Source organism: Pristiophorus japonicus, chromosome 16 (assembly GCF_044704955.1).
Source record: "Pristiophorus japonicus isolate sPriJap1 chromosome 16, sPriJap1.hap1, whole genome shotgun sequence".
Taxonomy (NCBI): Eukaryota; Metazoa; Chordata; class Chondrichthyes; family Pristiophoridae; genus Pristiophorus; species Pristiophorus japonicus.
The window spans coordinates 108,805,404-108,818,850 of NC_091992.1; the positions used below are offsets into that span (position 1 = coordinate 108,805,404).

The 13,447-nt window shown below is 40.2% G+C and overlaps 1 protein-coding gene across 2 annotated transcripts in view; it reads right to left on the reverse strand.

The window, feature by feature from the left end:
- Positions 1–1,367: 1,367 nt before the first annotated feature.
- Positions 1,368–13,447, reverse strand: part of gps1 (G protein pathway suppressor 1) — a 77,857-nt gene continuing 65,777 nt past the window's right edge. For both annotated transcript variants that reach the window (XM_070857670.1, XM_070857669.1), the window contains one exon: positions 1,368–3,366. In XM_070857670.1, the coding sequence (XP_070713771.1) occupies positions 3,292–3,366 (75 nt within the window). In that variant the 3' untranslated portion in view covers positions 1,368–3,291. The remainder of the gene's footprint in view (positions 3,367–13,447) is intronic.

A 13,447-nucleotide genomic window follows, 5' to 3' on the forward strand; every position in this document is an offset into this window, starting at 1 on the left:
CCATATTTATTTGGTCAATTTGTTAAATATCCATTTGCCACATTTTTATTCACATATCAAATATTAGTAAGATTTTCTGATGCACAATTTCTTGTACACTGAAATTTAATGAAAGAACATAAAACTTCAACTTTCTGAAATAGTCACTGAACACAAGACTACAAGTATCTAAAGTTTGAGTTGGTAATTTGAACTTACAGGTTTAAACTAATAAATTAACAGGAATATAATGACCAGAGAGAAAATGGTTTTGGATTTACTGATCGTATATTTATTCAATTGTCCTACAGAAGAAAAGCTGTTAGTGAATCCTGTTTATTCTACGTGAATGGCTCACTGAAACTTACCCTGTGTTCACATGTACAATGTGTGCCCCAGCAGATTCCATGCAGGGAAGACCAAGTCTGAGACTGGAAAAGCTTTACACCACAACACCTGCAAGGTGAGTAATGGAAAAACTGGGACAAAGGATGAACACGTGATATTGAGGTAAATCTGGCTTTATATTTGTTTGATTTGTTTTAAAACAAATTCAAAATAATCCCGATGTAAACACTCACACATTTTAAATATTGTGCATTAATGTATAAGAAAATATAATGAAAACCGTACCAAATACTCGAGGGTCCTATGTTAAATTTCAACAAGAGAAAGGGCTGATTTTAAAAGCTATGCAAGAAGCCTCAAGCAACACTGGCAACTAATCGGGAGAAAACCAATTAAGCTATGTTTCTGTGCTGTCAACAGAAACTAACATTTGTCAAATACAAAGCATTGAAAAGAAAATCATATGTTTTAACAATGCATTTCTGCTCATCTTTTTAAACCATTTCCTGGTTATCAACATGACATCCTGCAAGTATATGAAATATTTATCCAAGACTCTGCATAGCAAATAATTTGATCGCTGTGCAGCAAAGAGTTTATTCTGCCAAAGATCAAGTCAAGCAGCTGTCGCAGAGTTTAAAATTTGGGCTGCACAGGTCAATTCTCTACTTTGTCAATTTACACCATGCCATTTACACTACAGTACCATGTAACTTGACATAGCTGCAATTTTGAGTGGGAGAGAGGAGCTACTTTAATTCCATCTGAGATGGGGCCAATCCCAGGTCCAAGACGTGCAATGGCACTGTTGCATCTAACACTGCCCATCCTTCCCATGTGAGAGATGAGGATTTCATCATTTATGTCCAAACATAGAGGGAGGAAAGTAAAACAGTACATGGACTGTCACTCAGTCCCAAGATCTGTAATTGTAACCGGAGAGCTGGGTAGACATCAAGATAACAATTAAAGCGCAGTAATTATTTGTGCTTTTGTCCAGTTTTAAAGGGCAAATAAGCTTGACCAGACAACTGCCTCAGTTGTTTAAAATGGCAGCTAGGCCTCCATAACTATTTAATGTTTTTCATATAATTACAAAATTTAATTCTAAATTGGTGTGGAAAACATTGTATTGTTGATGTGTAATGTATTACAGCTGTAACAAGAAATACCATTTCTTTTATTCGGACGTGACAATGAGTCAGTCCTCATCACACAATTTGTACAATTAAAAAGGAACATACAGGAACAAAAAAGTGAAACTAGTTACTGTATTGCCCATAAACAGAACAGTTAAAAGATCAAGGGACAAAGCTTTCCTCTTTGCTGGTGATGTGTTTATTCTGTGGGTGTGTTCCAAAGATAATTTACAGAAGTCAAAACTGAAAACAATAACTTGCAAATGCAGTGCTTCAGGAGCAGTTTGAAGAGCTTGAAATTCCACAAGGCAATGCACACCCAAAGAAGAAACCAAATCTCTCACAGATAACAGTGAGTTCCAAGGGTTCACTTGCGTTAAAGAAACAACCCAAGTCCTTACAGCACTCCCATGTTACTATCTTTCACACTTGTAAAAAAAAAACCTGCAACTCACTGTTAATGGTAAGACATTCTCTCTATACATTCTCTATATTTCTATTTTTGTGTTTTACTACTACAGGTGCTGCAAAATTGTAATTAAATTTCCTTTTATTAAATAAAATAAACCATACTTTTATTTTGAATGTTGCTTGGGAGTGATGCCAGAGTTGAAGAATTTGTATCATACATACAGAGCATTAAAGTTTAAACTAATGGAGAAATCATACTAATCTTGTACGAGTTTTTTTAATACTCATAAGATTGAGCCAACAATTACTGTAGCAATCTAACAACCAATTACTGATCATCAACTATGACATCATATATTTTCATGGGAAACTTAGAGACACCAGTCAATGACATTTAGAATAATGACAAAAGGGAACATTTCTTTTCATGGGCATTGTTGAAAAGTGTTGCAAACTGACAACTAGTGAAATTCAAATGGATAATTCAAGACAGTCCTGATGCTTCAGGATTCGATTACTGGAATACCAGATGGTGGTATATTTGAGTTCCAGACTTGACTGACATTTGAACTTGGTATCCTTTATTAAGGAGTTATGTAAATTCTCAATGGATTATGAAACATTACCAGGCAGCATTGGGGAAGGGGGAAGGCAAAGAGGAAACATGCTTCTAGGTCTACCCATAGAAGTACACATTTCATCATCCAATTACAAAGCAGCACCAACAATAGCCATGCAAGAATTTATGGCACAGCCACCCCACCCTCTTGGTTGAATGAAAAAACGAGGCAGTGGAAAGAATTTTAAAATGATGGAAAAAAACAATGGGAACTTTTGATAAAACTTAGCGTAATTATTATTTTACACCACTGTGACAAGTCTTTAAAAATACTTTTCAACAATGCCTCCAGAATGAATAGAATATCGCACCAATCATAGTCACTGCTTTTACTTTACTTGTGCGAGAGGCTCCCATAACCCATTCATATTTGCTCCATTCCATAGTCATGGGCCTTTACCACTCATGAACTAACAGTAACGCATTCACTGGTACAATACCCTCCATTTATTATTCCATCACCCTTCACAGTTTTGTAGAAACTAAAACCTTGCCACTCGACTGTTCAGAGCTCTCTCCTACAGATATCACAATTAGGATCCTGCAAATAATTAAAAAGATGTTTTTAAGTAAAGATTTGGATCCTGTGGCACACAGTTCATCTTCACCTTTAATCCAAAGGATTTTTTGTTTAACTTAACAAAACTTTCTTCGTGCCCTCAAAAACAGCAGGATAGAGGTTCACTTCTACAATTGTTTGAATGTCTTTAAAGCCAAAAAGCAGTTCTTTGTTGACAGAACTGTGGAAGGCGAAGCACACAGCACTGGTTCTTCTTTAACAGGGTCTTTATCTCTTTACATATTGGTGCTCATTCGAGTTTGACTGTTTGCAGAATTAAGTTCACCTTGGCTTCCTTCTCGTGGAGGAGACTGTAGAGAAATAAAAAAATCAATCAACAGTGAACAGTACTGATTGTAAAATCAGGGATGCTTGCTTATCCTGTATCCAAAACAAGCTGAAATACACCAATATTAATAAATTACTGTAACTAAATTACAAGGCCATAATTCAATGTAAGGGATCACATTATCATAGATTATAGTAAAATGGAGCTTTAACAAAACAAAGTAAATATCGTACCAACCTTTCAAGCTTACATGCATCAGGTCAAAAACTGTCAGACCAAAACAATAGTGCCTTGCGAACATTGCCTGAGCTTTGATACTGATTTATAACCTTTACCGCCAGGAATTTTATATTAACAAAATTCATTTTATGAATAATGTTAGTTTTCTTACCATTAAGTATAGGTTACAAAGTAAAAGTGGCAAGAGATAGGAGAATAAAATATTCTAGCTGGTTGTGAAGTTCAATCTAAAGGACAACAGCAACACAATCAATGTCCCCTTTAATTTTGTTTCTGGATGCACAGCCCATTTATAATATGGTTCTGAGCATTTTTCCTATCTAAAAGCCAGTGAGCCGGCTGCACAGGAGTTGCAGAGCGCTGCGCAACCACGCAGCTTAAAGGGAACATTGATAATAACTATAGTGATGGTACAAGATCCCTCCACAGAAAGCTATTTGCGGGATTATTTAGCCAGCAGGCTGAAATGGATAAGGGGGTACTGTGGGAAGGCTGGGCAGTCTCAGTCTGAAAGGCAGGCGATTCAGTGGACATTAGGCACAGCTGAATGGGTGGGGGAGTCAGAAAACTGCATTGGCAGGTAGGCTGCTATTGGGGCAATCCGGTCAATCAAGCGAGCAGGCAAGGAATTTCGTTTAGTGATTGCTGGAAAGGAAACAAAAAAAAGACAGCCAACAGGGTTGGGTGGCAGGCAGTCTAGGAGAGTTGTAGAGGGTTGACTGATTTAAAAAAAAAATAAACCACCTTTATCAACATGGCTGTTAGCTGAGAGAATGAGAAATATGCTCCTCCACAGGACACGTGGTGGCCAGCCCCTGGAGACCTCGGTCACTGGACCACCTACAGGCATAATTGGCACTGCATCCAAATGTTGACGTTTATATTAGACTGAGCCAGACATAGCAGTTTGCTATGCAATTTGAAATGGAATGTTGTGACCCACTCAGCACGTTTGGTATACAATACATGCTGCAAATCTTAATTCCAGTAGTAACTCCTTAGCTTAGTGAAGAAAGCAAGGTGGCAGCTGACAGGATTGCCAAAACATATTTGATACAATTTGATTGGTTCGCCTTCTCGTTTTTGTTTTAACATCAGTCGCTGTTGCTGACTGCCCATTTTTGTTTTATAGTTTTATTTTTGAGTGTCATGTTTTTGGTTTATGTTCCTACTTATTACTTGCTGATCGGTACAGACCCTACCTGTTCCGTTGTGATGACACGCTTTTAAGAATACAAATTGCAAGTCAACAAAGTGGAAATTTGCATATATGCATGTGACCCCTTCCTGCCCACTGTATGCGATCTGTTTATTGACAATTTAATTCAAGCTTTAATTTTAAATAGTTCTTGTGAGCAGACTGCTGACCTGCTGTTATGGGAGACAGCTGGAAACCTATTTCAATGCGAGGTGGGCTGAAATATTTGCATCTTAAGATATGTAAATTAAAATTATTTTTGTCCAAGCTAATTCACATATACGCTGTTTCCCTCGAATTCTGTCTCCTCTGTACTGTACTACAACAACTTGCATTGATATAGTGCCTTTAAATTAGTACAATGTTCCAAGGTACTTCACAGGAGCATAATCAGACAAAAAATTGAACCCGAACCAAAGAACAAGATATTCTTATATTACCAGTGACTACACTAAAGTACTTCATTGGCTGTGAAGCGCTTTGGGAAGTCCTAAGGTCGTGAAAGGCGCTACATAAATGTAAGTTCTTTCCTTCTTTCTATTAGGCAGGTGAGGGGCATGAGGTAGTTTTTATGGATCATCTTAAAGGGGAGAGAGGTGGAGACGCAGACAGGTTAGGGAGGGAGTTCCAAAGCTTAGGACCTAGACAGCTGAAGGCTGGGCCGCCAATGGTAAGGCGAAGGAAGTGGGGATGCACAAGAGGCCAGAATTCGAGGTACACAGAGCTCCCAGAGAGTTGTAGGACTGGAGGAGGTTAGAGAGACAGAGAAGGGCGAGGCCATGGAGGGATTTGAACAGGAGGATGAGAATTTGAAATATATGGTATTGGTTGACCAGGAGCCAATGTAGGTCAACAAGTGCAGGGGTGATGGGTGAACGAGCTTGGTTCGAGTTAGGAAGCAGCCACCAGAATTCTGGATCAGCTGAACGTTTTGTAGGATGCAGAATGGGAGGCTGGGCAGGAGACCATTGGAATAGTCGAGTCTGGAGGTAACAGAAGCATGGATGAGGGTTTCAGCAGCAGATGGACTGAGGCAGGGGCGAAGACAGGCAATATTACAGATGAGAAGTAGGTGGTCTTGGTGATGGAGAGGATATGGTGTCAGAAGCTCAGCATCAAATTGGATGTCGAGGTTGCAAACATTCTGGTTCAGTCCGAGACAGTGGCCAGGGAGGGGGCTGGAATTGGTGGATTGGGTTTGTGACGGGGCCAAAAACCATGGTTTCAGTCATCCCAATGTGTAACTGGAAAAAATGTTGCCTCATCCAGTACTTGATGACAAACAAACAACGTGACAACACAGAGGCAGTGCAGGGGCGAGAGATGGAGGTGAGGTTGTCAGAGTATATGTGGAACCTGATGTGTTTTTGGATAATGTCGCCTTAGGGCAGCATATAGCGGAGAAATAGGGTAGGATCAAGGATAGATCCTTGGAAAACTCCAGAGGCAACGGTGCAGGAGTGGAAACAAAAGCCATTGCAAGTGTTTCTCTGGCTACGACTGGAAAAAAAATGGAACCAGCCAACGGAGAAGAGGCGTTGGAGGAGGATGCTGTAATAAACAGCATCAAAGATTGCACACAGGTTGAGAAGGATGAGGAGGGACAGTGCTCTACAGTCACAGTCACATAGGATGTCATTTGTGACTTTGATTAGGGACATTTCAGTGCTGTGATGGGGCAGGGAAGGAAGTTGGGTGCCCGGCAGTTTAGCAGAAAGAGGATCGAGAGATCAGGAAGTGGATCTCATGGACAAGATGAGCTCAGAGAGGGCTTGAGGATAGATAGTAAACAAACTGGAGAAAGATGCGAGTTTAGTGCTAAGGCGGGGGGAACCTCACGGGAAATTTAGTTTTGTACTTCTCAATATTTAGATTTCTTTCTCTATTCAGGGTCTTCCTTTTATTTCCCATTGTGTCTGGCTTTCTGCATGCCTCTCTATTTTGTTGTTGAGGCCAATTCACTAAATATATTCAAAAAGGAGTTAGATGTAGTCCTTACTACTAGGGGGATCAAGGGGTATGGCAAGAAAGCAGGAATGGGGTACTGAAGTTGCATGTTCAGCCATGAACTCATTGAATGGTGGGTGCAGGCTTGAAGGGCCAAATGGTCTACTCCTACACCTATTTTCTATGTTTCTGTTTCTCTGTATATCTGCCTCCCTAATTTACACACACATATATATATTTATATATATATAAATATATATATTCATTCACATACTATGTCTGCCTCTCTCTCTTTTCTCAATCCCCCTCTCAGTCTCAGTCTGTAAAAATAACCAGTTGAAAATAGCATACGAAACTTACCTTCAAAAAGTTCCAAAATTCAAAATAAGTTTTTCAAGATTAGAATCTTCAGATAAAACTAAAAACTCAATTATTATCGTAGCCTGTAGAATGTCAGCCTTTGAATAGCAGCGGAGAATGATTCCAGGGAATGATACTGATGCGTGTAAGGAGTTTTCTCCACAGTATTTGTGCATCATCATCATAGGCAGTCCCTCGAAATCGAAGAAGACTTGCTTCCACTCAAAGTGAGTCCTCAGGTGACTGAACAGTCCAATACAGGAATTACAGTCTCTGTCACAGGTGGGACAGATAGTCGCTGAAGGAAAGGGTGGGTGGGGAGTATGGGTTGCCGCACGCTCCTTCCGCTGTCTGCATGCTCTCAGCGACGAGACTCGAGGTGCTCAGTATTTGTGCATTCAGACTGCAGTATGCAGGGAGCTGTTGCTATCTCTTCAGTTGACAAAGTATTCGCTCTGGGAACGAAGAACTCCTGGTTCTTTAGAGGTGCAGAGTCCTCCAACAGTATCCTTTCATAGACAATTCAAGCACAAACTATCGTTGTGTTAAGTTTAGCTATTTCTATTTTTGTTTGTCTTTATAGGAATCATATAAACCTACAGCACAGAAGGAGGCCATTTCGGCCCATCTTGTCCGCGCCGGCCAACAAAGAGCTAATCCCACTTTCCAGCTCTTGGTCTGTAGCCCTGTAGGTTACGGCACTTCAAGTGCACATCCAAGTACTTTTTAAATGTGGTGAGGGTTTCTGCCTCTACCACCCTTTCAGGCAATAAGTTCCAGACCCCCACCAACTTCTGGGTGAAGAAATTCCCCTCAAAACCTACCAATTACTTTAAATCTATGCCCCCTGGATGTTAACCTCTCTGCTAAGGCAAATAGGTACGTCCTATCCAGTCTATCTAGGCCCCTCATAATGTTATACACCTCAATAAGGTCTCCCCTCAGCCTCCTCTGTTCCAAAGAAAACAAACAGCCTACCCAATCTTTCCTCATAGCTAATATTCTCCCAGCCCAGACAACATGCTCATAAATCTCCTCTGTATCTCAAATGCAATCATATTTTTCCTGTAATGTGGTGACCAGAACTGCATGCAATACTCTAGCTCTGGCTTATCTAGTGTTTTATACAGTTCAAGCATAACCTCCCTGCTCTTGTATTCTATGCTTCCTAACCAACTATCTACCTGTCCTGCAATCTTCAGGGATCTGTGGACATGTACTCCAAGATCCCCTTGTTCCTCTACACCTCTCGGTGTCCTACCATTTAATGTGTATTTCCTTGCCTTGCTAGCCTTCCCCAAATGCATTACCTCATACTTCTCTGAATTGATTTCCAGTTGCCACAGTTCTGCCCACCTGACCAGTTAATTGATATCTTCCTGCAGTCCACAGCTTTCTTCTTCATTATCAACCACACATCCGATTTTAGTGTCATGTGCAAACTTCTTAATCATACCCCTTACATTCAAGTCTAAATCATTGATATATACCACAAAAAGGGACCTAGTACTAAGCTATGCGGAGTCCCACTAGAAACAACATTCCAGTCACAAAAACACCCATCAACCATTACCCTTTGCTTCCGCCAATGAGCCAATTTTGTTTCCAACTTGCCACTTTGCCCTGGATCCCATGGGCTTTTACTTTCGTGACCAGTCTGCCATATGGGACCTTATCAAAAGCCTTGCTAAAATCCATATACACTACATCAAACGCATTACTCTCATCAATCCTCGTGTTACCTCCTTAAAAAGTTCAATCAAAACTAGAGGGCATAATCTTAGAATAAGGGGCCGCCCATTTAATACTGAGATGAGGAGAAATTTCTTCTCTCAGAGGGCTGTAAATCTGTGGAATTCTCTGCCTCAGAGAACTGTGGAAGCTGGGACATTGAATAAATTTAAAACAGAAATAGACAATTTCTTAAACGATAAGAGAATAAGGGGTTATGGGGAGCGGGCAGGGAAGTGGACCCGAGTCCCTGATCGGATCAGCCATGATCGTATTAAATGATGGAGCAGGCTCGAGGGGACGTATGGCCTACTCCTGCTCCTATTTCTTATGTTCTTATGTTATGTCAGACATGACCTTCCCTTAACAAATCCATGCCGACGGTCCTTGATTAATCCCTGTCTTTCTAAATCCTGTCCTTCAGAATTTTTTCCCAATAATTTTCCCACCTCCAAGGTTAGGTTGACTGGCCTGTAATTACTCTGTCTATCCCTTTCTCCCTTTTTAAACAAATGTTAGCAGTCCTCCAGTACCACACCTGTAGCCAGAGAGAATTGAAAAATGATGGTCAGAGCCTCTGCTATTTCCTTTTTTGCTTCTCTTAACAACCTAGGATACATTTAATCCGAGCCTGGGAATTTATCCACTTTCAAAGCTTCCTCTCTCACTGTGTTTGTTTCATCTAATATTTCACAATCCTCCTCCCTGATTGCAATGTCTGCATCGCCCCTCTCTTTTGTGAAAACAGATGCGAAGTATTCATTAACAACCATATCTACATCGTCTGCTTCTACACATACATTACCTTTATGGTCTCTAATAGGACCTACTCTTTCTTTAGTTATCCTCTTGTTCTTAATCTATTTATAAAACATCTTTGGATTTTCCTTGCCAAAATGTTTTCATGTTCTCTCTTTGCTTTCCTAATTTCCTTTTTAATTTCACACCTGCATTTTCTATACCCCTCTAAAGTTTCTGCAGTATTTAGCCCTCGGTATCTCCCTTTTTTTTCTTTACCCTACCCTGTATGTCCCTCGACATCCAGAGGGCTCTAGATTTGTTAGTCCCACCCTTTTTCTCAGGGAACATATTTGCTCTGAACTCTCCAGATCTCCTCCTTGATTGCCTCCCACTGCTCTGACACTGATTTACCTTCAAGTAGCTGTTTCCAGTCCACTATGGCTAAATCACCTCTCAGTTGGTCAAAGTTGGCTTTTCCCCAATTGAAAACTTTTATTCCTGGTCTTTGTCCTTTTCCATAACTACCCCAAATCTAATTTAATTATGATCACTAACACTTCATTATGTTACACATCTTATTTCCAGTATTAAGTTTCTCAGCTAGTGATAGCAAATGAAAGGGTTTTCAAAAAAATTATTTGAAATGATTTGATTGGCTTATTTAAAAAAAATACTATTTTTAATTTTTTGAATTTCATGATTGGTGTTTGTTTTAAACTTCGACATACTACTTGCTCATTGGTACATTCCTTACCCTTTCAGTTGTAAGTTAATGCTGATTTATGAAATTTAAATTGAGCCAAATAATGTGACAATAATTTCCACAGAGTGACGTCCTCATTATGATGGACAAGATGGTTAGTTGTACATATTTTATAGATTGGTATAAACTAGCAAATCTCCTGTGGCATTGCTCGCAATTAGTCATGGAGTGCACCGCTTTATAAGGAAAATAAGATTATACCATGTAAAACATGCTGCTAAAGTGTAGGTGTGTGCTTATTAAGGCTACAAAGTCTAATTGATGTTAAGTAATCATCGGGTGAATTAATTAAAATGCTAATCACCATTCAGGCAGGAGGTGAGAATCCTGGCTTTGTTTGTGGGAAGGTTAGGGGAGAGCCTGCAGACATTGTGGCTGTTATTTTATGTTTCTTAGAAGTTTGCACATTGCTATGACGCTTTTTGTTTCTTTATACTTTTTAACATTACAACAGTGACTACACTTTAAAAGTACTTCATTGGCTTAAAGCGCTTTGGGACGTCCAATGGTTGTGAAAGGTGCTATAGATATGCAAGTCTCTCTTTTAACAGAAAAATGTGGCACAGAAATTTGAATTATACAGTGTGTGATGTCTTAAGTGTGAAAGGAAGTTCACGCGTACATGAAGTTTTTATATTATAGAAACATAGAAAATAGGTGCAGGAGTAGGTCATTCGGCCCTTCGAGCCTGCACCACCATACAATAAGATCATGGCTGATCATTCACCTCAGTACCCCTTTCCTGATTTCTCTCCATACGCCTTGATCCCTTTAGCCGTAAGGGCCATATCTAACTTCCTCTTGAATATATCCAATGAACTGGCATCAACAACTCTCTGCGGTAGGGAATTCCACAAGTTAACAATTCTGAGTGAAGAAGTTTCTCCTCATCTCAGTCCGAAATGGCTTACCCCTTATCCTTAGACTATATCCCCAGGTTCTGGACTTCCCCAACATCGGGAACATCCTTCCTGCATCTAACCTGTCCAGCCCTGTCAGAATTTTATCTGTTCCCATGAAATCCCCTCTCATCCTTGTAAACTCCAGTGAATACAGGCCCAGTCGATCCAGTCTCTCTTCATATGTCAGTCCTGCCATCCCAGGAATCAGTCCGGTGAACCTTCGCTGCACTCCCTCCCTCAATAGCAAGAATGTCCTTCCTCAGATTAGGAGACCAAAACTGAACACAATATTCCAGGTGAGGCCTCACCAAGGCCCTGTACAACTGCAGTAAGACCTCCCTGCTCCTATACTCAAATCCCCTACCTATGAAGGCCAACATACCATTTGCCTTCTTCACTGCCTGCTGTGCCTGCAAGCCAACTTTCAATGACTGATGTACAATGACACCCAGGTTTCGTTGCACCTCCCCTTTTCCTAATCTGCCACCATTCAGATAATATTCTGTCTTTGTGTTTTTGCCCCCAAAGTAGATAACCTCACATTTATCCACATTATACTGCATCTGCCATGCGTTTGCCCACTCTCATAACCTGTCCAAGACACCCTGCAGCCTCTTAGCATCCTCCTCACAGCTCACATCGTCACCCAGCTTAGTGTCATCTGCAAACTTGGAGATATTACACTCAATTCCTTCATCTAAATCATTAATGGATATTGTAAATAGCTGGGGTCCCAGCACTGAGCCCTGCAGCACTCCACTAGTCATTCACTGCCTGCCATTCTGAAAAGGACCCGTTTATCCCGACTCTCTGCTTCCTGTCTGCCAACCAGTTCTCTATCCACATCAATACATTACCCCCAATACCATGTGCTTTAATTTTGCACACTAATCTCTTGTGTGGGACCTTGTCAAAAGCCTTTTGAAAGTCCAAATACACCACATCCACTGGTTCTCCCTTGTCCACTCTACTAGTTACATCCTCAAAAAATTCCAGAAGATTTGTCAAGCATGATTTCCCTTTCATAAATCCATGCTTTCCAAATGCACTGCTATTTCAACTTTAATAATTGAGTCCAATATTTTCCCCACTGTTGATGTCAGGCTAACCGGTCTATAATTACCTGTTTTCTCTCTCCCTCCTTTTTTAAAAAGTGGTGCTATGACAGTATTTCCCATGGTATTGCTCTTGATAAGTCTTTGTTTCTAAAGTGTGATAGCTAAGATCAGTCACAGGTTGCAGATAGTCTCACTCCTGTATCAATGAGGCATTTTGTTATTTTGTGCATGCCAAGTGGCAGGTTTTTTATATAGTTTGCACTTCCTGTAAGCAATATACTTGCTTCTTGTCACATCAGACTCAGTGAGCAATGTGAAGCGATAGATATTACATATGCACACCAGTTTTGAAGAACGGCTTTTTCCCCCACTGGAACAGAGAATATTAAGGCAGGGAGTCGAGGAGTTATTCAACATTATGGCAGGGCTAAATAGTGAAAGAGTGTTACCATTGGTTGTGCAGTAAAAGGGGGCGCAGGTGGATTATCACTGGAAGAACAAAGTGGGAAGATAGAAGAATGTTTTTCCCCCAAATGGTTTTAGATCATGGAATATTTTACCAAATGTGCGTATTGAGGCAGAAACTACTTAATTAAAAACAAACTGGATAAATAGTTGGAGGAAAAAATATAAAAAGGGCAAGGGAAAAGTGCAGAGAAAAGGGACTAGATGTCCAGCTGAAAAGGTAGCATTGGAACAGGCATAGTGAGCCAGATGGGCTTCTATTGTGCTATCAATGACTAATGTTTTGATTGTTTTTCTGAAGTGCAGTATGTTTTTTGTGGTTTCCTACTCGAGGCTGGCATTTTGAAAACGAATTCACGCTGTGATAATAAAAGAAGTTTCATTCAGCGTGACATTAATTTCCACTTACCCTGTAGAAATAGTTTGTAAAATGTTACAGCATATGCTCCCATTATTATTTTGAAAAATAGGGAGTACTAAGCAACTGCCAAACATTATATGGTATAAAAAGCAAATTTTTTGTTAGTAAAAGGTACAACCTCCCAAATCCGGAGTTCCAAAAACCAGAATGTTCCAAAATCCGGACATCGCGCAGATCGGAGGAGGGGGTCATCCGAAATCTGGAAATATGTTCTGAAAACCGGACACTTTATTAAAAAAAAAAGGAAGTAACTCCTCGCTGCCTCCAGTGTTCCTTC